This window comes from Trypanosoma cruzi, genomic scaffold (genome assembly GCF_000209065.1).
Source record: "Trypanosoma cruzi strain CL Brener 1047053516921 genomic scaffold, whole genome shotgun sequence".
NCBI classification, from domain to species: domain Eukaryota; phylum Euglenozoa; class Kinetoplastea; order Trypanosomatida; family Trypanosomatidae; genus Trypanosoma; species Trypanosoma cruzi.
In genome coordinates this window covers 159,536-181,818 of record NW_001849557.1, presented here as the reverse complement: position 1 = coordinate 181,818, position 22,283 = coordinate 159,536, and the positions used below count along the sequence as shown (strand labels likewise).

General features: G+C 48.2%; 7 protein-coding genes across 7 annotated transcripts, besides 35 other annotated features; all 7 read left to right on the top strand.

The window, feature by feature from the left end:
* Positions 1-9,695: part of a sequence feature (heterozygous, Esmeraldo-like haplotype) that runs on past the window's edge.
* Tc00.1047053510861.80 (uncharacterized protein) lies at positions 44-886 on the top strand (the record flags this gene model as incomplete). Its single annotated transcript, XM_811183.1, has 1 exon — positions 44-886. One exon carries the CDS (start codon positions 44-46, stop codon positions 884-886), a length of 843 nt encoding a protein of 280 aa, XP_816276.1.
* Positions 983-1,005: a microsatellite.
* Positions 1,195-4,179, top strand: Tc00.1047053510861.70 (hypothetical protein, conserved; the record flags this gene model as incomplete). The annotated part of the gene is made up of 1 exon (XM_811182.1): positions 1,195-4,179. The coding sequence occupies one exon, from the start codon at positions 1,195-1,197 to the stop codon at positions 4,177-4,179; it is 2,985 nt and encodes a 994-aa protein (XP_816275.1).
* Positions 4,254-4,278: a microsatellite.
* Positions 4,427-4,479: a microsatellite.
* On the top strand, positions 4,602-9,359 carry Tc00.1047053510861.60 (hypothetical protein, conserved; the record flags this gene model as incomplete). Its single annotated transcript, XM_811181.1, has 1 exon — positions 4,602-9,359. One exon carries the CDS (start codon positions 4,602-4,604, stop codon positions 9,357-9,359), a length of 4,758 nt encoding a protein of 1,585 aa, XP_816274.1.
* Positions 9,696-9,724: a sequence feature (areas merged during assembly that could not be assigned to a particular haplotype. This can correspond to areas where the two haplotypes were merged or to regions with more than two copies in the genome that were merged during assembly.).
* Positions 9,725-9,869: a sequence feature (areas merged during assembly that could not be assigned to a particular haplotype. This can correspond to areas where the two haplotypes were merged or to regions with more than two copies in the genome that were merged during assembly.).
* Positions 9,756-10,181, top strand: Tc00.1047053510861.50 (hypothetical protein, conserved; the record flags this gene model as incomplete). The annotated part of the gene is made up of 1 exon (XM_811180.1): positions 9,756-10,181. The coding sequence occupies one exon, from the start codon at positions 9,756-9,758 to the stop codon at positions 10,179-10,181; it is 426 nt and encodes a 141-aa protein (XP_816273.1).
* Positions 9,870-10,155: a sequence feature (areas not merged during assembly with more than two copies in the genome that could not be assigned to a particular haplotype).
* Positions 10,156-12,125: a sequence feature (heterozygous, Esmeraldo-like haplotype).
* Positions 10,560-10,620: a sequence feature (A-rich).
* Positions 11,009-11,095: a sequence feature (A-rich).
* Tc00.1047053510861.40 (hypothetical protein, conserved) lies at positions 11,325-12,977 on the top strand (the record flags this gene model as incomplete). The annotated part of the gene is made up of 1 exon (XM_811179.1): positions 11,325-12,977. The coding sequence occupies one exon, from the start codon at positions 11,325-11,327 to the stop codon at positions 12,975-12,977; it is 1,653 nt and encodes a 550-aa protein (XP_816272.1).
* Positions 12,126-12,150: a sequence feature (areas merged during assembly that could not be assigned to a particular haplotype. This can correspond to areas where the two haplotypes were merged or to regions with more than two copies in the genome that were merged during assembly.).
* Positions 12,151-13,100: a sequence feature (haploid, Esmeraldo-like haplotype).
* Positions 13,101-13,103: a sequence feature (areas not merged during assembly with more than two copies in the genome that could not be assigned to a particular haplotype).
* Positions 13,104-17,074: a sequence feature (heterozygous, Esmeraldo-like haplotype).
* Positions 13,539-13,589: a microsatellite.
* Positions 13,600-13,622: a microsatellite.
* Positions 13,634-13,657: a sequence feature (AT_rich).
* Positions 13,658-13,689: a microsatellite.
* Positions 13,729-13,753: a microsatellite.
* Tc00.1047053510861.30 (hypothetical protein, conserved) lies at positions 13,819-14,826 on the top strand (the record flags this gene model as incomplete). Its single annotated transcript, XM_811178.1, has 1 exon — positions 13,819-14,826. One exon carries the CDS (start codon positions 13,819-13,821, stop codon positions 14,824-14,826), a length of 1,008 nt encoding a protein of 335 aa, XP_816271.1.
* Positions 14,255-14,343: a microsatellite.
* Positions 15,087-15,106: a microsatellite.
* Positions 15,189-15,232: a sequence feature (T-rich).
* Positions 15,335-15,361: a microsatellite.
* Positions 15,392-15,421: a sequence feature (AT_rich).
* Positions 15,461-15,483: a microsatellite.
* Positions 15,552-15,589: a sequence feature (CT-rich).
* Positions 15,705-15,748: a microsatellite.
* Positions 15,888-15,921: a microsatellite.
* Positions 15,956-16,021: a sequence feature (A-rich).
* Positions 16,061-16,090: a sequence feature (AT_rich).
* Positions 16,494-16,542: a sequence feature (T-rich).
* Positions 16,626-16,684: a repeat region.
* Tc00.1047053510861.14 (hypothetical protein, conserved) lies at positions 16,739-22,283 on the top strand (the record flags this gene model as incomplete). Its single annotated transcript, XM_811188.1, has 1 exon — positions 16,739-22,283. A coding segment is annotated over one exon (5,545 nt), but the record flags the coding sequence as incomplete, so codon positions are not given.
* Positions 17,075-17,358: a sequence feature (areas merged during assembly that could not be assigned to a particular haplotype. This can correspond to areas where the two haplotypes were merged or to regions with more than two copies in the genome that were merged during assembly.).
* Positions 17,359-22,283: a sequence feature (heterozygous, Esmeraldo-like haplotype).
* Positions 20,492-20,533: a microsatellite.

Genomic DNA, 22,283 nt, shown 5'->3' with positions numbered 1-22,283 from the left:
TGAAACTAATGATTAAGGCGTTGGCGACGTGAAAAAGGGATCCATGCGGTGTGAAACGTGTGATTTACGTTCAGCCGTTTGCCTGGGAAGTGGTGGTGCCCACGCGTCTGTCAAGCCTGTACGTTTTTGTTATGTCTGTGGGGCATTACTAAGTCCTTCCGTGTGTGAGGAGAAGGCATCGCTGCCGACTGCTGAAGGGAATTTGGTTCATGAAACGACGGTGCCCACCGCGAGGGAGTCCGTCTCTTTTAAGGAGATTCAGGCTCTGCTACGAAAACGCCTGCTTGCACGGGGGGATTCTTTTCTCATAAGTTGCGCGCCGTTTACATCGACGCACCTGGAGCGTTATTCACCCAATATGACATTGACACCGCCGCCGCCGTCAAATTGTCAGGGGCCACCCGAGTTGGTTGCATGGACGACACATTCTTTTTGCGACGAGGATGCCTCAGGGGCCTCCGACTCTCCGTTGCTTTTTGCGCGTCTCACAAGAGTGGAGGAGGCACTTTCAGAGGTGGTTCTGGAGTTTAACACCCGGCTTGCGCTGCTGCAAACGAATTCTTTGCGTGACGTAAACTCCTGGAGACAACAGACATCTGAATTAAAGGCAGAGCTTTGTCAGCGGAAAGTTGAGGTGATGACCCTGAAGAAGCGCGTGGAGGCGTTGGAGTCTAAACTGTGTAAGCGGGACACGGCACACGACGAGGAGGCGATGGAAGAAGAAAGGAATCGTGAAGAGGAGCGGTGTTGGCGCTTAAGACTGGAGGAGAAGGGACAAGAGAGTTTGACTGCTGCCTATCATTTGTTGTGTGACACACTTGCCATAACGCATGAAGGCTCACGCATTGATGAGACTGGGCGTAATGTTTGGTCTTGTGGGGAATAGAGCGATTCATCTTACTCTCTTTTTTTTTTTTTTTATACATGACATATACACGAAAGAAAGTACAATATTTTAAAATACGTGTCTTTCTATAAACTGTTTTTTTTTTTTTTTTTTTTTTTGCTCTTCTTGAGTTCCGATGTACATGTTTCTGAGTTTTTTTTCCCCCCTCTTCACTTCCCTTTCTTCCCGCGTCTCATTCTGTCATTAGAGAAGGTGCGTGAAGGAAATCACCGGACCCTAAACTGAAGGAAGGGCTGGGGCGGGGGGACAGAAAACAAAACAAACAAACAAACAGGGAAGCGAGGAGGATGGCAGCTGAGAGAGGTCGATACATCGAATACGTCAAGTCGTCGTGGCGCTGTGGACTGTCAGACCGCCTGGAGTTATACGATGCGGAACTGGCGTACCGCATGCAGCCGCTGAAACCTCATACCAACGTGATGGCGTACATGAATGAAATGCAACCGCTGCAGGCACCTCGGCGCCTCTCCATTTTTGAATCTTTGAATTTGATGAAGGCGGGTAGTCACTTGGGCACACGCATTCAAGAGAAGCCAAAAGGTGAGGCGATCCAACGCTTGCCAGATGCTTTCCCGTTGACATGCAGTGAGTCACGCACATGCTCCCTTGCTGTTGGTGTTGAAGTCTTTGGGCACGACGCTGGCATTAACTCACTGGTTTTGGATGAAACGGAGGGGCTGCTGCTGTCTGCTTCTGATGATTGTACCCTCTCTCTTTACAATACAACCGAATGGAAGTTACTGCGGTCGTGCCGTACAATGCATCGTGCTGCAATTATGTATGCTGCTTTTCTTGCGGGTGATACGAGACGCGTAATTTCATGCGGTTTGGATGGTCGAACCCTACTGACCGATCTGGAAACGGGGCATCCCTATCACAAGTGCCGAATGTTTTCCAAGGCAACCTCTTTGGTAACTTCTCCATGGTGGCCAGATGTGGCATATGTTGCATATACTCACGGAGTCATTGCTCGTGTTGACACCCGTGAGCGCTATTCGATGAATGAGTTTCCATTTACTGTAAGTCCACGGGAAGGCGAGGTAATACATGTTAACACGCTGGTGTCACATGAGCGATGGCCCTTTCTTATTGCATCTGGGACCAATACAGCGAATATTTATTTACATGACATTCGTATGAATCTTTACAGAGCGTATGCTTTGTTAACGATTCCAAATTTGTCTAATAAAACCCGCAGTATTGGCGGGCTTGCTTTTAGTGATCGCGGTGATTGGATGGCGGTAAATTATTATCGTGAGGACGTCTATACCTTTTCATGGTTGGATGCCCTTTACTCCAGCAGCATACCAGGAGAAGGGAACGATGAATATTTGGAATTGGATAACTTCTCTATGCTTTTTCATATTGGAAGACGGCATGTGCCTTCTATACCCATTCAAAACGCTGTTCGTCTGCATGGGCGAGAGAATGTGAGGTCGCATTTTAAAAATGTCACCTTCATGGAGGATGACAGTATTGTTTGCACCGGTGGCGATGATGGAAGTGTATACTTTTGGCGCAGGGATGATGGAACACAGCTCCATTTCACACCCGGTGATTCACAGGAGGTCCGCGTCGTTCGATATTGCCATAGCGCTGGGAAACTGGTGAGTGCCGGGGCAGATGCCAGCGTCAAAGTTCTGGAGCCAAGCAGATCAGTGAGTGCTGGGGTGCAGAGGGCACGGGCGCTCTGCATACCGCCTTCTTTCCAAGAGTCATCATCAAACAGAATTGCACCGGAGACAATGAGGACGGGAATTGGTGCAGAGACTTCACTACTTCCAACCCTGGACATAAACACATCCAGCTATGAGCCGGAGGCGGATATTCATTTCAGCTCTACTTCCTCTTTATTATCATCATCATTGGATCATGCGAGCTTGCTGCACGAGGAAGAGAATGAGTTATCCCTAGATGAGGATTCCATGAACAAATCATTTATCCGTTATGCCCGGCGGAAAATTCCCGGGCGTTCCACTCTCACGCAATTTAATACCGTGCTCAACCTACAGGAGAATGCCCCATTGGCTGACCTTATTTTGGCTACGAAGAAGATTAAAGACGCATCCGAGTTGGTTGAAAATGCACTCTCACAACTCTTCTGCGAGGACGAAGAGTCGCTTTACCTGTTGTCTAGGCCATTCCTGTTTGAACTTGACTCTCTGGAAGATTTAAATATAGGCGGAGAGAGTGAAACACCGTTTTTTCACGAGGAAGACGCCAGTGATAGGGTGAAAAGGAATAAGGAAAATACAACTCGTGGTGAGGACGATGTTGACATCCAATTTACACAAAATACTGTGATGAATCAGGCCATCCATAGCGAGTTATGTAAAAAGATGTTTGTGGCGGTTGAAAAGCTGCTGGCTTATGTTCGTTGTGCCTTTTCTCAGTGGACCGTGCCGAAGGTTGGGGCGGCGCAAATACCACACTGGAGCGCTTGTACTTGGGGGATTGCTACCCTTGTGCCAACGCCGTTGGATGATGACTGGCTGATGAATACCCTGAACAAACCTATTGGTTCGCCGTTCGGTGTTCGGGAAAGAGACAATCAGATGAATTGGCAGGATGCAAATCATGTATTCTCTACGGTTGGCTCCGTGGATGTAGCAGCTAGTATGGGACGATTGCGCGTCAGGTGTCTCTTGTACATGATGGATATTGTTCTGCAGAAGAACCGGTTTCTCTTGCATACGATAGAAGATGTTCAGAGTTACTGGCAGTTTTGCGCGGGACTGGAGTTGAATTATGTATATTACTACATGGCGCTTGGAGACAGGGAAAGCGCACTGGACAGGGTGGCTGGATTGGAGCGGCACGCCGAGTACCGTTGCGTCACTGAGCTTGGGGCAGTGGGCAGCGCATGCATGGAGAAACAGCGCTCTTGTTGTGAATTACCAATGATAATCAGGATGCTGCGGGTGCTGGATGCTGACGCATTTCCCCCTTTACTCATCCCACTGGCGCTTCGTATTCGTATTTTGGTTCTTTCTTCTAACACAGGGTGCGCTGTTATTGCCCCCATTGTTGATCATGTTGCTGGTGATGACGCTGTGACCACATCTTCCTCTGCGGGTGGCTCAGGTGAGGAACGGGAAGAGGATGACGAGTGGCAGAATGAGGGCCGTGGAGGCGCTGAGGTGCTCGATGAAAACACACGGCGTATCTCCGTATTAACCCGAGAAATGCGGAATCGTCTTTGCGGTCATTCGAATGTTGTTTTGAGAGAACAAGTCAGGAGGATGCTTCGTCAGATCCGTGTTTGCGTTTGACGCCGATGCTTTTTTTTGCGGCATTCTTTTTTTTTTTTTTCTTTCTTTGTCCGAGTTTTTGCTTGCTATTGAACATATATATATATATATATATATATAAAGAAAAAAAAAACACAAAGAAGAAGGGTCTTGTGTATTGGGAATAGGGGGTTAGGATTTAAAGTGGAAAAAACAACAACAAAAGGGATGAATATGTCACTTTGGAGACAAGGTTTTTTTTTGTGCAGAAGTTGGCAACGAATAAATATTTTTTTTTTTTTTTTTGTTTGCTACTTCTTTGGATGTTTTTTTTTTTTTTTTCGCCTCTCATCCTTTTATTATTATTATTACCTCCTTCCTGCCTCTGGCCTGTTGTGCCGGGTGATGTCATGTGCTGATGGATTGGCGAATTAATTTCTTTGACCTTTTCCTTGTGCCTCTCTATGCATGTGTGCATGGTTTCTTTTGTTGATTGCTGTGGGCGCACTGTTTTTTGTATGTCTCCAAATTCTTGGCTCTTTTCATTGATAAAGGATGGTCAGACCAGGGCGTGGGCGGCGAGAATTGCGGGAGAGGGAAAGTGGGAAAAAACGCTTCCTACAGGTAAGAAAAAAGTGGTGAATAACCTTTCAGGCATGAAGGCTGTAGGGCTCCGTTGGAGGCCTCGTAATTCAGCAAAACAGAGTGCCAAGGGACAAAATGATACTCCGGTGACTGTTGTATTCCGGGCACACACGGACTCTGTTGCCAAGGTACCGTTTCTTTACTCTCCAAAGAACTACAACCGTCCGATGCCTACTGAAGAGGAGGGATTTACAGAGGCCATTATTGAGCTTTGTGTTCCAAGCGGCATGAATATAATTAGCAGCTCCACTGCTGATGGTGCTGGCGGTGGTGAATGCAGCGGCAACAAGAACGAGAGCAAGATCGGGAGCACGAATCCTGGCAGTTGGCAACGTCATTCTGGCATGGGCGGATGCGCTTTGTCGCCAGGGGCCGCGGCGATTTCGCCCAGTTTGATGGAAATGGGGCATCGTGGGGCTGCTTCGCCTGCATCAGAGGGAGCGGGTCTCATGGGCGCTGCGCGCCCGGCAATTTTTACCGGCGACGCCGTGCCTAATTCGGACGCATTGCGACGAAGACGACAACAACAACAACAAGAGCAGCAGCAAAAGCACACAGATCCTTGCACGTCATCGGCTGGCGTGGGTTTTTTCAAATGTGATAGTTGGGTTTGCCGAGCGTATTGCTTTGGTGAAAAGGATGCGATTTACGCGAATGGCGCAATCAGCGTTCATCAGTCGTTGGCGAACAAGAGTCAGTTTATCAACAACATCGCGAAGGGGAAGGCACTGGCGCGTGTGGTGCCAACATATGATGAGGTGCGGGAACGGTTTGGTTTGTCACATTTAGAGTTATCCTTTGAGAATCAGTTTGTAACACGTGCCGACATGTTTTTAATATCGGAGGCACTGCGTGATCGCATTCTGTACGAGGGCGAGGAAGTGACCTTGTGTGGGTTCACAATGAAGGTGAATGAGATGCTTCGCACCTTGCAGCCGGTGGCAGCAGCTGAGAGCGCGGCCGGTGGGGCTTTGCAGCAGGGCGATGGCGTCAAGACCAACAACACGGCAGCGTTGGATGTCGATGGCGAACACAGGGGGGCGGCGGAAACCTCTTGGACGTCATTGAAGACGTCCGGATCACAACGTGTCCCGGTGCAACCACACTTCTCCCACCCTTCGCTGACGTTGCCGTCTCCGCAACACCAGCAGGATGGAAAGGAAGAGAGTCGATATCGTCGCGTGCAAAGTGGTCTTGTGACAAAGGAGACCCTAGTGAATTTTCGTTCCCTTTCTCCTGTGCACTACATCCTTATTGAGATCTCCAAGGAAATGTGGAATCCCACCGTGGATGGGCGTATTACGTTGTGCTGGGTCATGAAGAACTTTCTTCGGGAGTATTTAATGCACCAGGTACATAAACACAAGGCTTCTCCCCTTATTCACATTCTGATGGTGGGCCGGTTGTATCCAAAGTATGCCATCAACGGGAATGTGGACGTTCTTCACGTGATGAAAATCCCACACGATTATCGGTCCACATCTCTTGTTGAGGAGGTGGAGCTTCAGTGTGAGGAGTTTCTGCGTCGTGTTCTACAAGAAGTTAAGAAAACATTTAAAAAGGAAACGGCACCAGTTTCAACCGAAGCGACAGGGGAAACAACATGTACCCCTGGTGAAGAGGTGCCTTTCGTTTCTCAGGCAGATGTGGCAGATACACTGACTGAGCAGAGTCTTTTTGTTCACGCCAAAAATACGTGCACGGTGGAGACGATAAATCTTGTGCTCGAAGAGTGCATTCAGAGCCGATGGGACACCAACACGGGTTATATTATTAGTATCGTAACTGCTGGAAAGGGACTTTATCAAGTGACCAATGAATTGTCACAAACAACCTGTACACGACTTTTTAGCATTGGGATTGAGAAAATCAACATTATTTGTATGGGCCGTCCACCACTTCACATTACACCGCTTTTTGAATACTTCTCGGAGGATGAAACGCTTCGGTCACAATATCATTTGCATGTGGGTCAAAGCAGCCAACGTTTTTACGAGCGACCGGAATGGGCTCGGTGCCTCTTTTACCACCCCGCGGTGGACGCCACTTCGTGTGGTCTCTTGGCTTTTGACCTTCTGACAAGAGAGGAGTGGATGCAGCGACATCGTGCGGTGCCGGGGAGCAAATCTCAGTTTGTTCCAGGCCTTGGACTGCCAATGGCACCGGTGGGCGAGGTGTTGTTGCCGGTGATGGAGACGCGGAGGAAAGAACAGGTTCTCTCCAATTCAGTGAGGGTGGCCGATGCAGATTCACTTGTGTCTCCAATGCCTTCTTCCGCACTGTCAGCTGTTCCAGAGGTCAGTGGGACACAATTTTACCCGACACTCTTTCGACACTCTTCTGAAGTGCGGGCGAAGGCGCAACCGCCTCTGCGTCTTACTGGGACACGCAATAAGCATGAAGGCATCACGAGAGGCGAGAGATTTGGTATGCCTGGGAGAACCTCCGGTACAACACAACCAGATGGCGATGCCAAGTCAAGCCCTACACCCGGGCATAGTCGTCCAGTTGTTTTTGCCAGCTGGTACTGTCACCGTGGTTGCGCAGTTAGTTCTCAACAAACATTCAGTCGTGAATACCTTTATGATTTTATCATCCACCAATCTCATGAGCATCCTGGGGATGGACACACAAGAAATGTGGCCATGGAGCCAGAGGCCAACGGTATAGTTTCATGCGGGTTGAACATTTTAGACAGCGATCTTCAGAGCGGATACGTGTTTCTCAGACTACGCATTGATTCCTCTGCTCTTCCGGAGGCTTGTTGGTCGCCGAAGATTTTAACTGACGTAGATATGTGGGCACTCCTGATGGGCGCCTTTTCGGGCGAGGATAATCGCCTCTCAGAGGAGGAGAAGAAACATTTTGTATCCCACTTTCGAGCGATGGATATTTTTTGCCGCACGTTTTCCGCCATTCTGGAAGATGGGCTCACGTTGATCTTGGCATCGCATAGTAGCAAATTGACATTCTCAACCCCTGAGGAAATTGTCTTTACATTTCGCCAGCCGTTGATTGTGGCCTCCAGTGAAGTCACACCGTTTTCCACAACCATCGCACATCTCCAGATACGGAACAGCATTTTATTTGCAATAAAACCCATAAGTCCATACCGCCCAACGACGGAGAGCGAGGTTGCATCTTCGGCCTCCCGCAATATCACTGCCGATGTGATACTGCGTCGACGTTGGCAGTTTGCCTATCCCGAGTTACCTTCTTCTGGGGCGCAGAAATCACCATGGGCAACGTTATGTCATTGCAAAATTCTACCAATTTATGGAACGAAGTCACCCTACCAGCGCGACTGCTTTTTTGGTGTTCCCACTCATCAATATGCCGTCTCTATTCGGGACAGTATGCAGTTGCTGGAATACGTGCTACAACGACTTCAACAACAATATCAGATTGTTGTAGTTGGCTCATCTCCAGCAGGGATCCAATGGCCTCGGGAAGAGCCTACACGGAATGCCCGAGTAGAATTGTCAATTGGTCATCAGATTCATGAGTTAAAAATAGGTGAAGCGGGACAAAGCATATCTGTTACTCGCATATTGCATGGCGGCATGTACAGTAACGCCTCTGTGACCCACATTTTCTCCCATTCTTACCTCCTTTTGAACTATCTGAAACCTGGCTTTGATTTACGCACGGTGCATTTGGAGACGCAGATTGGTGAGAAGCTTGCTTTCCAATGGGAAAGTCTTGATTCTTACCTTCGCGATCGCCATCGCACTAATATTTTTATTCCACGTGGTCCGGACTTGTCGCTGCGTGAGGGCAAACTTTGCGTTGCCTTGCTACCAGAAGCGTTTGAAGCCCCACCTGTTTCATATGCGGAGTTTTCCGCATTTATCAACCACCGTTTCTCCGTACACTTCAAAATGACGGATGCTGCGGAGTCCGAGGAAGAGAAAGTAGGAATGACGACCAATTTTCCAGAAACGCTCAACGGGCCAGATGGCTTTACTGCACGCACCGTTACGCTCATCCACGACAACCCACTGACGCTCGAGCCGTATTGTCTGATGGATCACAAAACGGGAAGAACGCTTTGCCTGGAAGCACCAACGAGAAACCGCATGCTCTCCATGGAGGTGTCAATACCGGCTACCTATAGCCCTAACTGTCACTGTTTATTGGAGATTTCGTGGTTGGTTTGCATCACGCCGATAATTGCAGATTGGATCCGTTCGATTTTTGCAGGGGCTGCGCGCTTCCGTCTGCGCGCTGTGCCTCTTCCATGCTTTTCTCCGTCTACTAAAAGCGGATTTTTTGCGGTTAGTTACACAGTTCGAGCCCGAAAAGAAGAGGAGGAACCACTTTTTCGCTCTCGTTTGCTTAGCCTCCTAACGAATAGCACTTATCGGTATTTTCCAGATGTCACAGTCATGAGTCGCATTTGCCGACTGTTGCATTTTAGTGGCTTGTGCTACGTGACGTTGCACTGGGGTGGAACCGCGTTGGCAAGATGGTTTGAAAACTCGATGCTGCGTACTGGGCAGCCGGAGCACCAGCAGTTACTGCGTGAATTTACAGAAGCGGTACAAATCGTGCGTGATGAGATTGAAGCCTCCTAAATGGCAAGAAAGAGGCAGAGATAAATGAAGGGTAAAAGGGAAACGGATTATCTTGCGCAATGCCACCACGCGAGAAGAACTGACCCACTTGCCAAAAAGTATGCCCGCGTGTTCACGTGAGCAACTCCTTAAATGGCTGTTGCGTGCCTTTTTCTCTTCTTTCTCACAGGCACCTTTTACTTTTCATTTCATTTTCCAAGGCAGTAAAAGACGAAAAAAAAAAAAAAAGAAAATTTGAGAAATTTTCCATCAAGGTTTTATTAAGGCTTGGCGGGCGATGTAAGGAGGCGGAGAGGTGGTCGATGCATTGTTTAAATTCTCCGTAAGAAGTGGGTGGTGGATGTGACAGCGGACGGGAGTTATGTTCTGGCTGTTTGCGCCAAGTATCTTCTACTTATGCGGACGGTGTACACGGATGAGACGAGCTCCGAGAAAAATGGGTTTGTATCGCGAATGGGCAAAAAGAAACCGAATCCGCTGAGGCTTCAGCCAACGCCTCAGCAGATTGAGGCTGTTGGGGGAATTGACGAGCTGAACTTTATTTCTGGCGGATTTGACCGCTTCGAGGATGGCCGTGAGACTTGCATCACAGCGTGCGGCGGGAAGTATGTGCTCACGTGGAGCTTTGAGGCGGCGAAACGGGCTGTGGAGGATGGTCACGCGTGCATTGGAGAGACCGCATTAGTTAAGCGCGAGGTCCTTGCTGTCTCTGCGACGGTGCCGGAACGAGTGATGTACATGACGGATCAGGACATCCGCATGGCGCCACTGAGGCGGCAGGAGCGGCAGGAAAAGGGCACAAAGCAGTACAACTACTTGTGAGGCAGCTTCCCTTTCTTTGTGCGTTTGCCAATGCCTTGGAGCACGCCTCCATATTTTCTTTGTTGCAGGTGGATCTTGTGGCACGCGTCTGGGGAAAGGACCAGCAACATCCCCACCTCACGGGCATCTTGCGGTGGTCAGTCTTTGTTTCGTATGTGTTTGTCCTATGGTGGGTGTGTGTCTTGTTTGTTTGAGGCGTCAGTCGGGGGACTACGTTTTTTTCCTGACTCACTCGTGCTCTCTCCTTGTTGTTTTTTTGGGAGGGGGCAGAAGCCCGCGAACAGTCCTTGCGTGGATGTGGAGTACGGAATTAGACTGTTTTTTTAATGGCTGCAGGCATGATGGTTATTCCGTTTGCCGCTGCTTGGTGTTTATATGTTTTTTTCTTTTTTTTGTGTTTGCAAATATCTTTTTTTCTTTTTTTTTCTGTTTTGTATTTGATGTGGGCTTGGCCAATAGGATGTGTTTGGCGCCCCGAAGTCTTATTTTCTGCAACGCTGAGAGGAATGTATGACTACTGGGCATGGCTTAGAGGTGCACAGAGGAGGGATAATCGCCGTGTGTGTGTGTGTGTGGCATTTTAAGCTGATTTTGCTAATATGGGTATTTTTTGTTTTTGCTGATTTTGCTCCTTGGATTTCTTAGGGGGTGTATTGTTTTCACTGCTTTGCTGGAAGGTTGATATGCGGTTTGTGTTGCATGGCGATATGTGAGAGGGTGCTTGACTGTGGTTGTGCGTTTGCTCTCCTTTTGCACACCTCCGATATATTTTTCCTTTGTTACCGCAACAGGGGTGTGAATGTGTGTGTCTTGCCTGGGGATGGCGGTTTTTTTTTTTTTTTTTTTTTTTTTGACTTCTGCCTTTATTGCTGTCTTTTCTTTTCTTTTTTATTTATTTATTTTTTACTTTTCTTGCATGGGTGGGGCGGGGGATCGTTCGCGGTGGGTAAGCGGCACACGCATTAGCAGATTGTTATTTCTTATTTTAATTTATTTATTAGAAAGAAAGTGAAAAAAAAAAAAAAAAGAAGGAAACAGGATTTAAAAGGGTATTTAGAGCGCTGTGTTGAAAGAAAACAACAACATCAACAAAAAAGGAAGGAAAGGAAGAAACATCACAAAATCGGTTGTTTTTGGGACGAGATGCTTCGACGAGGGTTTGCTGCTATGAAACAGAGCTCCGCCACCATCCTCTTTACAGGCCGTGGGACTTTGTACTTTTTGCACAAGGATGTTTATGAGCTACTCGGTGGCAAGGAAAGTGTGGGTCAGTACACTATATGCATTGATGCCGATGAAGAAGAGAATGAAGCGCATTCTTGCCTTTATTCTATCATTTTGTACGAATATGAGGAAGAAGTGCTACGCCAGCCCATTGGAAACGGGCTCACCCTCGCCTACTCCGAAATTTCTGTGCACTGGTCTGCTTTCATCGACGGTAAATTACAGCCTATAGCATTTTTGTTTGTGGACCAGGAGCCCAAGGTGAAGGCTGCTGTGCTTTTAGAACATTTTGTGTGTATTTACAATCGATGTACATACGCCCTCATGACCGGAACTTCTGTGGAAAGGACCAATCCAGAAGATGAGAGCTATGAATACTTGTCGGCCATTGCATCGTCGCGGTTGCCAGGGGACACGTTTGAGGAGCCCATGTATGAGCTGGATGTGTCTCATGAATGGGCAAACGCCACTGGCAGGGGCAATGTGTGTTGCGCAGAATCAAAACGGTTTGATCGGGCACTAGTGGTGCGTAGAGAGCGGAACGCGGTTGAATTTCAGGCGCATGCCTTTGGCGCAGATGGATTCGAAAGCAGGGATCCGGAAAGGTTCCAGCTTGGGGAGGTTTCCACATACGACAGTGCATTACTGGACGACACCGAGAGGAAAATGCTGCTCCTGAGTGTGGACAAGAATCAATTGCACCAGGTGGACTTGGAGTATGGCAAGATTGTGGAGGAGTACGAGCTTCCTGTCTCTGTTCGCTCAGTGACACACGGTGCCCATGTGGCTGGCTCTCAGCCCGTGTACACGTGTCTTGCGGACAACGTTGCATTCAATATGGATCTGCGTATGGATCCGCGGAAGAACGTTATCACGGAGCCCGGTTGCACTCTGCTGGATTACAAGCTTACCGTAAGAAAGCCGTTCACGTGCCATGCAACCTCATCTGCTGGTCACCTTGTCATTGGCGATTCCGCAGGAGCCATCCGCCTGTACACTGGGCCGCCTGGAAGTCGCCGGCCGGACGGCAAGTACAACCCAAAAACAGCAAAAACGCTGCTGGACACGAAGGTGCCAATTGTCGCCGTGGATGTGACAGCGGACGGGAGTTATGTTCTGGCTGTTTGCGCCAAGTATCTTCTACTCATGCGGACGGTGTACACGGATGAGACGAACTCCGAGAAAAATGGTTTTGTATCGCGAATGGGCAAAAAGAAACCGAATCCGCTGAGGCTTCAGCCAACGCCTCAGCAGATTGAGGCTGTTGGGGGAATTGACGAGCTGAACTTTATTTCTGGCGGATTTGACCGCTTCGAGGATGGTCGTGAGACTTGCATCACAGCGTGCGGCGGGAAGTATGTGCTCACGTGGAGCTTTGAGGCGGCGAAACGGGCTGTGGAGGATGGTCACGCGTGCATTGGAGAGACCGCATTAGTTAAGCGCGAGGTCCTTGCTGTTTCTGCGACGGTGCCGGAACGAGTGATGTACATGACGGATCAGGACATCCGCATGGCGCCACTGAGGCGGCAGGAGCGGCAGGAAAAGGGCACAAAGCAGTACAACTACTTGTGAGGCAGCTTCCCTTTTTTTGTGCGTTTGGCGATGCCTTGGAGCACGCCTCCATATTTTCTTTGTTGCAGGTGGATCTTGTGGCACGCGTCTGGGGAAAGGACCAGCAACATCCCCACCTCACGGGCATCTTGCAGTGGTCAGTCCTTGTTTCGTATGTGTTTGTCCTATGGTGGGTGTGTGTCTTGTTGGTTTGAGGCGTTAGTCGGGGGACTACGTTTTTTTCCTGACTCACTCGTGCTCTCTCCTTGTTGTTTTTTTGGGAGGGGACAGAAGCCCGCGAACAGTCCTTGCGTGGATGTGGAGTACGGAATTGGACTGTTTTTTTAATGGCTGCAGGCATGATGGTTATTCCGTTTGCCGCTGCTTGGTGTTTATATGTTTTTTTCTTTTTTTTGTGTTTGCAAATATCTTTTTTTTTTGTTTTTTATTCGATGTGGGTTTGGCCAATAGGATGTGTTTGGCGCCCCGAAGTCTTATTTTCTGCAACGCTGAGAGGAATGTATGACTACTGGGCAAGGCTTAGAGGTGCACAGAGGAGGGATAATCGCCGTATGTATGTTGTATATATAAATATATTATAATTGTATATATAATATATATACGTATTTATATGATTGAAAGGTTTCTTTTTTTTTTTTTTTTTTTGTTGCCGCACCTTAAAAAATATATATATATATATATTGTTTTGTTTTGTGTGTTTTTTTTTGTTTTGCTACGGGTGTTGTTTTATTTTTTGAGTGCTTTTTGCTTTTACATATATATATATATATATATATGTTTCTGTGTGTTTTCTCTATTACAGGAAGTTGCCACGTGGAAGGAAGAGATTTGTCTATCAACGATGTCATCGGTTGCTGGCAATGCTGACGGGCTTCTGTTTGTGGGTCGCGCCCTCAGCACCGCCGAGCGCGCAGCGTTGCAATCATCGATCCCGCTTCTTTCGGCGAGGTACGAGACACCCGTGCGTTTTTGGGGCAAGATTCTTGGCTACAAGGGCGACTACCTCGTGACGCAGGCTGTGCCGGAGGGCGTTTTTGGCAAACGCTTCAGTTTTTTCAGTGTGGACGGGGGAACCTCGTGGCGTCTGTTGGACCCCCTCACCGAGGACGAGGTGGCGTTTTGCGATCAACTACGCGGTGTGTACATGGGCGATCCGACGTTTATGTATAAAGTGCGGCGGGATATTCCACCGGAGCCTGAGCCGACCGCGGCGATGCCTGACGCGGATGAGTTATTGACGGCGGCGCGTGAAAAATATGGCGCAGAAAAGACCGGACAGGAGGGCGAAGAGGAGGAGGAGGAGGAGCAGGAACAGGAGGAGGCTGAGGAGGAAGAGGAGGAGGAAGAGGATGAAGACGAGGAGGAGCATGAAGAGCAGCCAAAGAAGAAGCGACCCAAGTTTATGATTATTGCCGTGCCAGAAACCGTTCGGCTGGCGCATTTTATTCAGTTGCACGATGCGGCGTGTACACTCGTTGTGCGGGGACAATATGTTTTTACGCCAAGTGGTAGCGGAGTTTCAAAGAATACAATGTTTGCTGGTCAACCAGTGCGTCATGCAATGAAGCCATCGTGTTATTTGCGTGCTTTTCATCCTGGCAACGAAGAGCGCAATCGCATTCTGTACGGTCCAACCTACAGCAGCGTGACAGACCGTCTTTCTCCCATCACCGATGACGAGCCGCAGGGGGTATGGGTGGTGAAGTATGATCCCACTGCAAGCATTGTGACGGTGCAGAACTTGTTTTACAATGGATCACTCTTTTGGTATCGTCCTGGCACAAATGACTGCGGTCAGGTGTACTTTGGCAACGGCGAGCGCGACTTGGAGACCTGTTTTCTTCTGTAGAATGTGAGGAGGAGGAGGAGAAATGTGAGGAAAGACACGAGAAGGAAGTGGAGGGTGAAATTTATTTTTATTTGGAGAGGGGAGAGGGGGGCAGTTTTGTTGTCCGCTGAAAAAGACGTCAGTAGGCCGCCGCTCCTCCCTTCTTTTTGTTGTTTTCATTTTCCCGTCGCCTCCCACTTCTTTGCCAGCCTTGCGCAATATAACGCCCGGCAATAGATGTATCATGCAGCAACAGAGAAGAAACGTTCAGGCAAAGTGCGTTTTTTTTTTTTTTTTTTTTGTTCTTCCCTGGGGCCTGGGCATTTGTCTGGGATTCTCTGGGGGAAAATGGGAAATGTGGGGAAGGGACAGTGAAAAAGCGGAAAACAACAACAAAAACAACAAACGGAAAACAAACAAAAAGAAATGGTTGTTTCATTGTCTTGTGTTTGGTGTGCGTCTTTACCTTGCTGAAATGGATGTAGTGAGACGTGTGACATTTCTTTTTTGACCTGTGCGTCTGTGCGTGTCTTTCTCGCTCTCTCTCTCTCTCTCTTGCTCTTCGTGTGTATGTAATGTAAGGATGATTATTAATATATATTATATATTTATTTTTCTTTTCCTCCCGCTGTGTATGTGTGCGTGTGTGTCTCTGTTATTATTATTATTATTATTATTTTCTTTGTTCTTTGTTCTTTTCCTTTTCTTTTCTTGGACATCTTTGCATCCACATTTATTTGCCACAAAAGAAGGGAAGAAGAGGAAGAAGAAGAAAAAAAAAAAGGGAGAAGCAGGGGTGCAGGGCTGTCTCAGACCAGGGATCAAGGTAAGTGGGGAGAGGAGGCGAAATAAGAAGCATAAAAATAGCCTCACTCCCAATCCCCCCAAAAAACCCCCCAAATAATAATAATAATAATAATAATAATAATAATAATAATAATAAAGACAAAAAACAAAACAAAAAAACAAAGGCAAATAATAATCGTAATTAAAAGGGAAAAAGAATTTTTTTTTTTCTAAATTTTTGTGACTTTTTTTCTTTTTGTGTCTCTGTGTGTGAAGAATAATTTAAAGAACTAAAAGTGTGTGTGTGTGTGTGAGTGAGTGCGAGTGTGTTAGTATTTGCTTCTTTGTTTCTTTGAATTGGGCGTCTTTTTTTTTTTTTTTTTGGCTTGCTTTGTGGTTTGATTGTCTTTTGGTTCCTTTTTTTCTTTTTGATTTGCGTCAGCGCCACCCATTCGGCGTGTCGGTGGTCTTTTTTTTTTTTTTTTTAATTATTATTTTTGTGACTCTGCCCGCTTTTGCTTCCCTGCGGCGTGAGTCTGCCTGTCTGTCCGTCTGTTTGTGTTTCCGGGTGAAAGGAGGTGTTTTTGTGGGTGACTCCGTGCGGGTGGCGTTGGGGGCGACAGGAGAGAAAAAGACGCCGGTGGAGAGCGGGGGGAGGGGCGACGCCGCACGCGCACGCCGAACGTCACGGAGCTCTGCAGTGGGCCTTTTGAGGCGAAGAGGAATAAAGGGAGACGTGTCGTTGAACACCGCCCCTACCCACACACAATAGAAGGAGAGAGAGAGAGGGAGAGGGGAAACAACAGCGGCACGGGGGAATAAAAGGGTCGGGGGGGGGAGGGGTTAGGAGGGCGAAGACGACATCCAACCAACACCCGCGCAGAAATACACTACACCCGAGGAAAAAAAAAAAAAAAAAGGAAAGAACAAAAAATAAAAATACAAAAGAAAGGAGAGGGGAAATAACTGTGGCGGCAATAATAATTTAACGCTAACAATAATTAAGTAGTAATCAAACAAAAAATACGGAACGAGAAGAGAGGGTTGGAGAAAAGGAAGAGGGAATAGAGAGAGAGAGGAGAGAGGGGAGGGAAAGTTGGTGAACACCGCACCGTGTTTCTTTTTATTTGCGAAGTTGGGTGCGGAAATGCTGCAAGGGACGAGAAGGGGAGAGGGAGAGGCGATGATTGAGCCCAGGGATGGAAATGAAACCATAAGGACAACCACAAATTCACGAACAACGCGGGTTTTTTACGAAGATCCACTGCTACCATATTCTCTCCAGTGTATTCATCCACGTCTACGGGATGCGGTTGAGGTGAAGGGCCGCGCGGAACTTCTTCGAGGCGCCCAGCTGCTTATAGAACACGGCACCCCAGAAGAGGTGGCACGTCATATCTCATTGAAGGTGCGGGAGAGGGAATCCATGGTGGAACAGTTTTCTTCCCCTGAAGAGGAAGACAATTTGTGTGCAGGAATTCCTCTTCAACCTGCCTTTACGTCCCCCAACTCGGAGCATAACTCCTTTTACGAGGCGGATGAGGAACTTCAGCATCGGTGCCACTACTTTTTATCAACATTTACGGATGAGCATGAATCATACAATGTTCCATATGATGTACAGCGCCGCGTTGTGCCGCTATTATATGCATGGATTGTGGATTGGGATTTTCTTAGACGCAATACGGATTGCTGGGTGTGCGTCACGCAATGCTTTTGCCGCGTGGTACAATCTCGCCGGCGACGGTTTTCGGTACGTCCCGATTTTTCACTTCCGTGGCGGCCACTTGTTGAGATTTTGATTTCTCTATTCTTTCAATCCGATGGAGTGATGGATCTGAATGTATTTCAGGGCATGCGAAAAGCGGCAGGGAGGCATTTGGAAAGATTCTGTGAGCTGGCCGCGTTGCACTTTGGCGCCGATGCCTGGCCGGGACTATGGGAGACATTTGCACCGTACTTCTCCGCGGATCGGGAGGAGGCACCTATCATGTTATGTCTTCTCTCTCACCTTTTTCCCATTCACCATCTTTCGGATGATGCAACTGGGGAGCCCTTGCCCATCACGGAGCGTATTGTAAAGTTTCTTCTCGAGGATTCGCTTTACTGGCAGCAGCTGTCACAAAACTGGCTGGTGTATTCTCTTAAGATTCTCTTTAAAATGTCTCTCCATCATGTTGGTGTGGTGGACTTTGACAGGTACGCGGAACCGCTGTTTTCGATGGTGTTGTATGAATTACATCTCCCCATCGCTGAGGACATGGCGGTGCCGAAAGGACCGGTTGGATTTGGTGTACTTAGCAAAGTTTCTCTCTTTAGGATTGGCGAGAACGAAATGTCTGCAGCAGAGGGTTTTATTGGGAACATGCTCCCGCGTCGCACAGACTCTCCACTGTGGAATCACCTGCAACGCTTCATACACGCGACCAGTGTTTTTCTTCGTCCAAACGCCACCGATAAAGTTGTCCTGCGCCGTGTGTTTGCCTTCTACAGCAGTCTTGTGGCGGTCATTCATCGGAGGATAAAAAAACAGAGGAGCTATCAATTCATGCGGGCAACAAAAAAAACCAAATTTGAAGGAAGAATTATTCGAGAGGCGTACCTGTGGGACCGCGACACCATCGACTGGTTTGTGGAGCTTGTGGCACCTGTTTTGCGTTTGCTGTTGCACCATCGTCTTGAGGATGCCCCACGCATCGTCGGCCTTCTCGCTTCCCTTTCTCCCCAAATCGTACAGCGGCTGTTTTTGCCGTATGTTGATGCTGGGCTGCGAGGTCATTTAGGGTCACCGGCTCAACGTAGCCTAGCCTTACGACTTTTGGCCAAATGTCTTTTTCCACTCAGCGAGTGTCCTGCTACCCGTGAGGAGTGCTGGCTTTTTCTTGCTGAAGTGTTGCCACTGCTGTTACAGTGGGTGAATCCGGGTGAACTGTCACTGTCAACGTTAGTTATGAACCTTATATTTATCACATGCTCCATGACAAAACTACGGGATTTATTAGGAGGGCAAGTTGCAGAATGTTCATTTGCTTTAACACTTGTGGAACGCATATTTGACTGTTCTGCTCATGTGAAATTTGGGAAGGGATGCGCTTTTGACCTGCTCATGCATGTGATGAATGCTCTGTCTCTTAATTTGAGCGACGAGACTTTTTCTTGTTGCATGTCCAGGGTATTAAAGGAGTCGGAGGTTCAAGGCGGCATCTCCAAGGCTCATGCTGTGAGTTGTTTGCTGGAACCTTTTGCTCGGCGCGCCCCAGAACGTATGATGCGGTGGGCCATTCAGACTTTTGCGCCACCCCTGGAGAATGTGTCTACACCATTGAATGAATTACAGTGGTGTGCACATCTTCTTGCCGGGTGTATACGTGGCGCAGGGCTTGCAGGATTTCCATACCGACACGAACTGTTGCGTTGTATTCATTGTCAGGTGTCATTTATCACCAGAGAAGAACAAATTTTGGCGGCAGCTGCCCTTTATAATGCATTGTTTACCGCCTTTACGGAATTTATTTGCACGGAAGCGAAGGCAGAACCTTTTTCTATTTCGAAAATTGATGATATGGCATTTTGTGATGCCGATGAACTGGTTTACGACAAGAAACAGGATGAGTTTGAGGTGAGTATGTGCTTCTGTCGAAGCAGCGCTGTGCAGCTGACGTGGAGGGAGGCTTCGGAATTTCATATTGCCTACGTTGTTGATGTATACAAGCGTTTTGTTGAGGATTCTGTGGATATTATTCGTAACATTGAGCAGGTGCTGCCTCCCGCTGAAGGTGAAAGGAGTGAGGGGCTAAGAAGTCTTCTTCACATCCCGTTTGACAAATCAGCAAACACGAAGAGTGATGATGGTGTGGGTAAGTTGGGAGATGCCGCATCCGCCACGGCGTCCGTTGAGGCGGACGTTGATGCCTTTACACCTAAAAATGTTCTGCGAGGGGTTTTGCTTTGGCTTCGTCTTGTGATTGAGATTAACCAAGAATTTCACGCCGATGTTTCTTGTGCGGCACAAACTTTCAACATGGTACCGTGGTGGGCGCAAGATCCCAAGTCTACGCTGCAGCTTTTGCCTCAATCGTTGGGGTCACCCTTACTGTCCGCCGTGCCGGAGAAAATACACAACGTATTGATTGAATACGCCTTCCGACGCGTGTCTGGGATGACGGCGACGGAGAGTATCACTGCGAAGGCATTTTATCCGGACCGCAGCCTTGTGATGCAGGGAAGGCCCCGTTTGCATTCCACACAGGCGGATGAAATGGACCCCCGTGGGCTTCATTTGGTGTTGACTATTTTGGCCGAACTGTGTAACATCACCCCCATGACGCCTCTGCAGTATGATCACTGCTACATCTACAGTCAAGGTCCCGATGTATTTGCACATAATGTGGTGGAAACACCAAAGGGGCGACTCTACCTACCCGCCATGTACTGGCGTATGAAGGCAGAGTCGTTTACCCAGAAACGCCGGTCGCTTCTTACACGCGTGGTTTCGCCGAAAAGGCTAAGTGAGCTGCTTCGGATTGCCCACACTCTCCTTTTTTCACCATACCAATTAATTCAGGACAACTGCTCCCACATTTTGACAGGATGCGTGCCGATGATGAGCCGGAAGGCGACAAGTCAGTTCCTCTCTGAACACCTTTCGGTGCTTGAGGAAATTTCAAACCTGTGGAGCCAAGAAAACGATGTTACTGAGCAGCATTCGCATGATCATGATCCAGGGAATACGACTTCACCTTCTTTTAGAGGCGACGACGATTGTGAGACAGACTACCCCGCTGACGGCCCTGATGGGGTGAAGGCGACCACCTTGAAAGGGTCAGGAAGAAGGAGGAAAAATGACGACTGTAAGAAAAAAATTGCCGTTGATGACGAGAGTGGATACGGCGACGGAGACGCTCCTGCTCCTGCTCCTGCTGCTGACGCTGCTGTTGTTGTTTGTTCTTGTTGCGGTGATGATGGCGATGGCGATGACGACAACGACGAAGATATGAAGGGGGCGATGCCACATTTCTCGTCGCAGCTGCGACGGATAATATCAAGCGCTCTCTCTCTTATGTCAGCAGGTTTCAATAGCTCCTACTTTTACTACGACGATGGCTTGATTTATCGCACCTGCGAGTTGTTGGTACAGTTTCCTGATCAGCTCGTCGTGAGGCGGATTATTTCCCGAGTTTTAACACAGAGTTCGTACGACCTCGGTTGTCTTTCAGCTATTGAGGGGGCGCGTGCGGTGCGGTTGTGTGATAAACTTCTTTTACTCGCAATGAAGTTTGCCCATACCGCACCAGACCGGACACTTGGCTGCCTTTTGAAGATTGTTGCCCTTTACCGCCCATCGCAAATTGCCCTGCTTTCACCGCAAAGCGTACCACTACTCTTTCGTCTTGCGGTGAACTGCCATGCAAAGGTGCGTGAAACTTCATTTCACATTCTTCAAACACTTGTGCTCTCATTGAGGGAGCCGCATCCAAAGGCGTATGTTTTGACTAGACGCGGTCCATTGGAGGCCAGTGAAAATGCTGCCTTTTTTAGTTCCCGCTATGAACTGCTGAAGCGTGAATGCCCCTCCTTTTATGGTCTGCGTGATGTGGGGTTGGCCTTTTTACCGAAAGCCATACGCGTTGACGCGGAGCATGTCTCTCCAGACATGTTTCACGACGGTGAAGTGGCTACTGTCCCTGCTGAAACAGTCAAACTCTGTAAGAACTACACTGAGGAAAAAAGGGATTATTTTATAGATGCGGCTCAAGGAGAGGCTAAACAGCAAGAAAAACGTCTTGCACAAGAGGAACTGAAACGGATAATTGGCTGTCTTTCTGGAATTCTTGATGATGAGCTTAATCCTTCTACCGCTGGAGAGGCCAATATGGATGATACTGCTCAGGCGAAATTGCGGGATGGATGGATATGGAAGGTGATGCAGCTGCGCCATGATCAGAAGACTTTTTCAGAATCCCGTATGCGGGTATGGAAATCGATGGGAAAACTTGTGGGTGTGGAACCATCCGTGCGCTTCTTTACGCGTTTAGTGCGTTTGTGGGTAAATGACTTTGTGGAACTCGCGCGTAGTGGCAGTGCAACTGCGAAAGAGAGCCAGCAGAGTTTATTTTCATGTCTTTTTGATGTGCTGGTAGCGGCTATTCGCATCTCTAAACGACACCCTGTAGCGCGCGAGGAGGCTCTGAGGTGTTATATGGATGCACTACGATTGGTGTGTACCAGTGCTTTGGTACCGCATGAGGTCCTTGATTCTTTCTTGCGGAGCATTTCGGCGTTACATGATACACTGAAGGGTAATGAGGTTTGGTTGATTTATGAGTTTCTTTTTGCGGAGCTGAAACCTTTTTTGAGGGCCCCACTGGCGACGGATGCATCTACGGTGAAAAATGAGACGGAGTCTGGCATGACATGTTGTACTTCATGGTGCTCTGGAAGAACGCAGGAAATAGTACGGGTATTGAATGTCATGGTGCACTTGATATGCGTCTTTGCACAGGAGGTCAATGTGGAACTTTTGCCCCAGTTGTGTAAACAGGTGCTACAAAATAAAGAGTTATTTCTTTGTAGTACTTCATCTTCTATTCAGGGTTGTTCAGCATTTATGATTTCGGAGATTATGCGCCTTTCTCTGTACCAAAGTGAGTACATCGCTTCCAATAGCGCTGTGTTAAATGAGATCTTGAGTT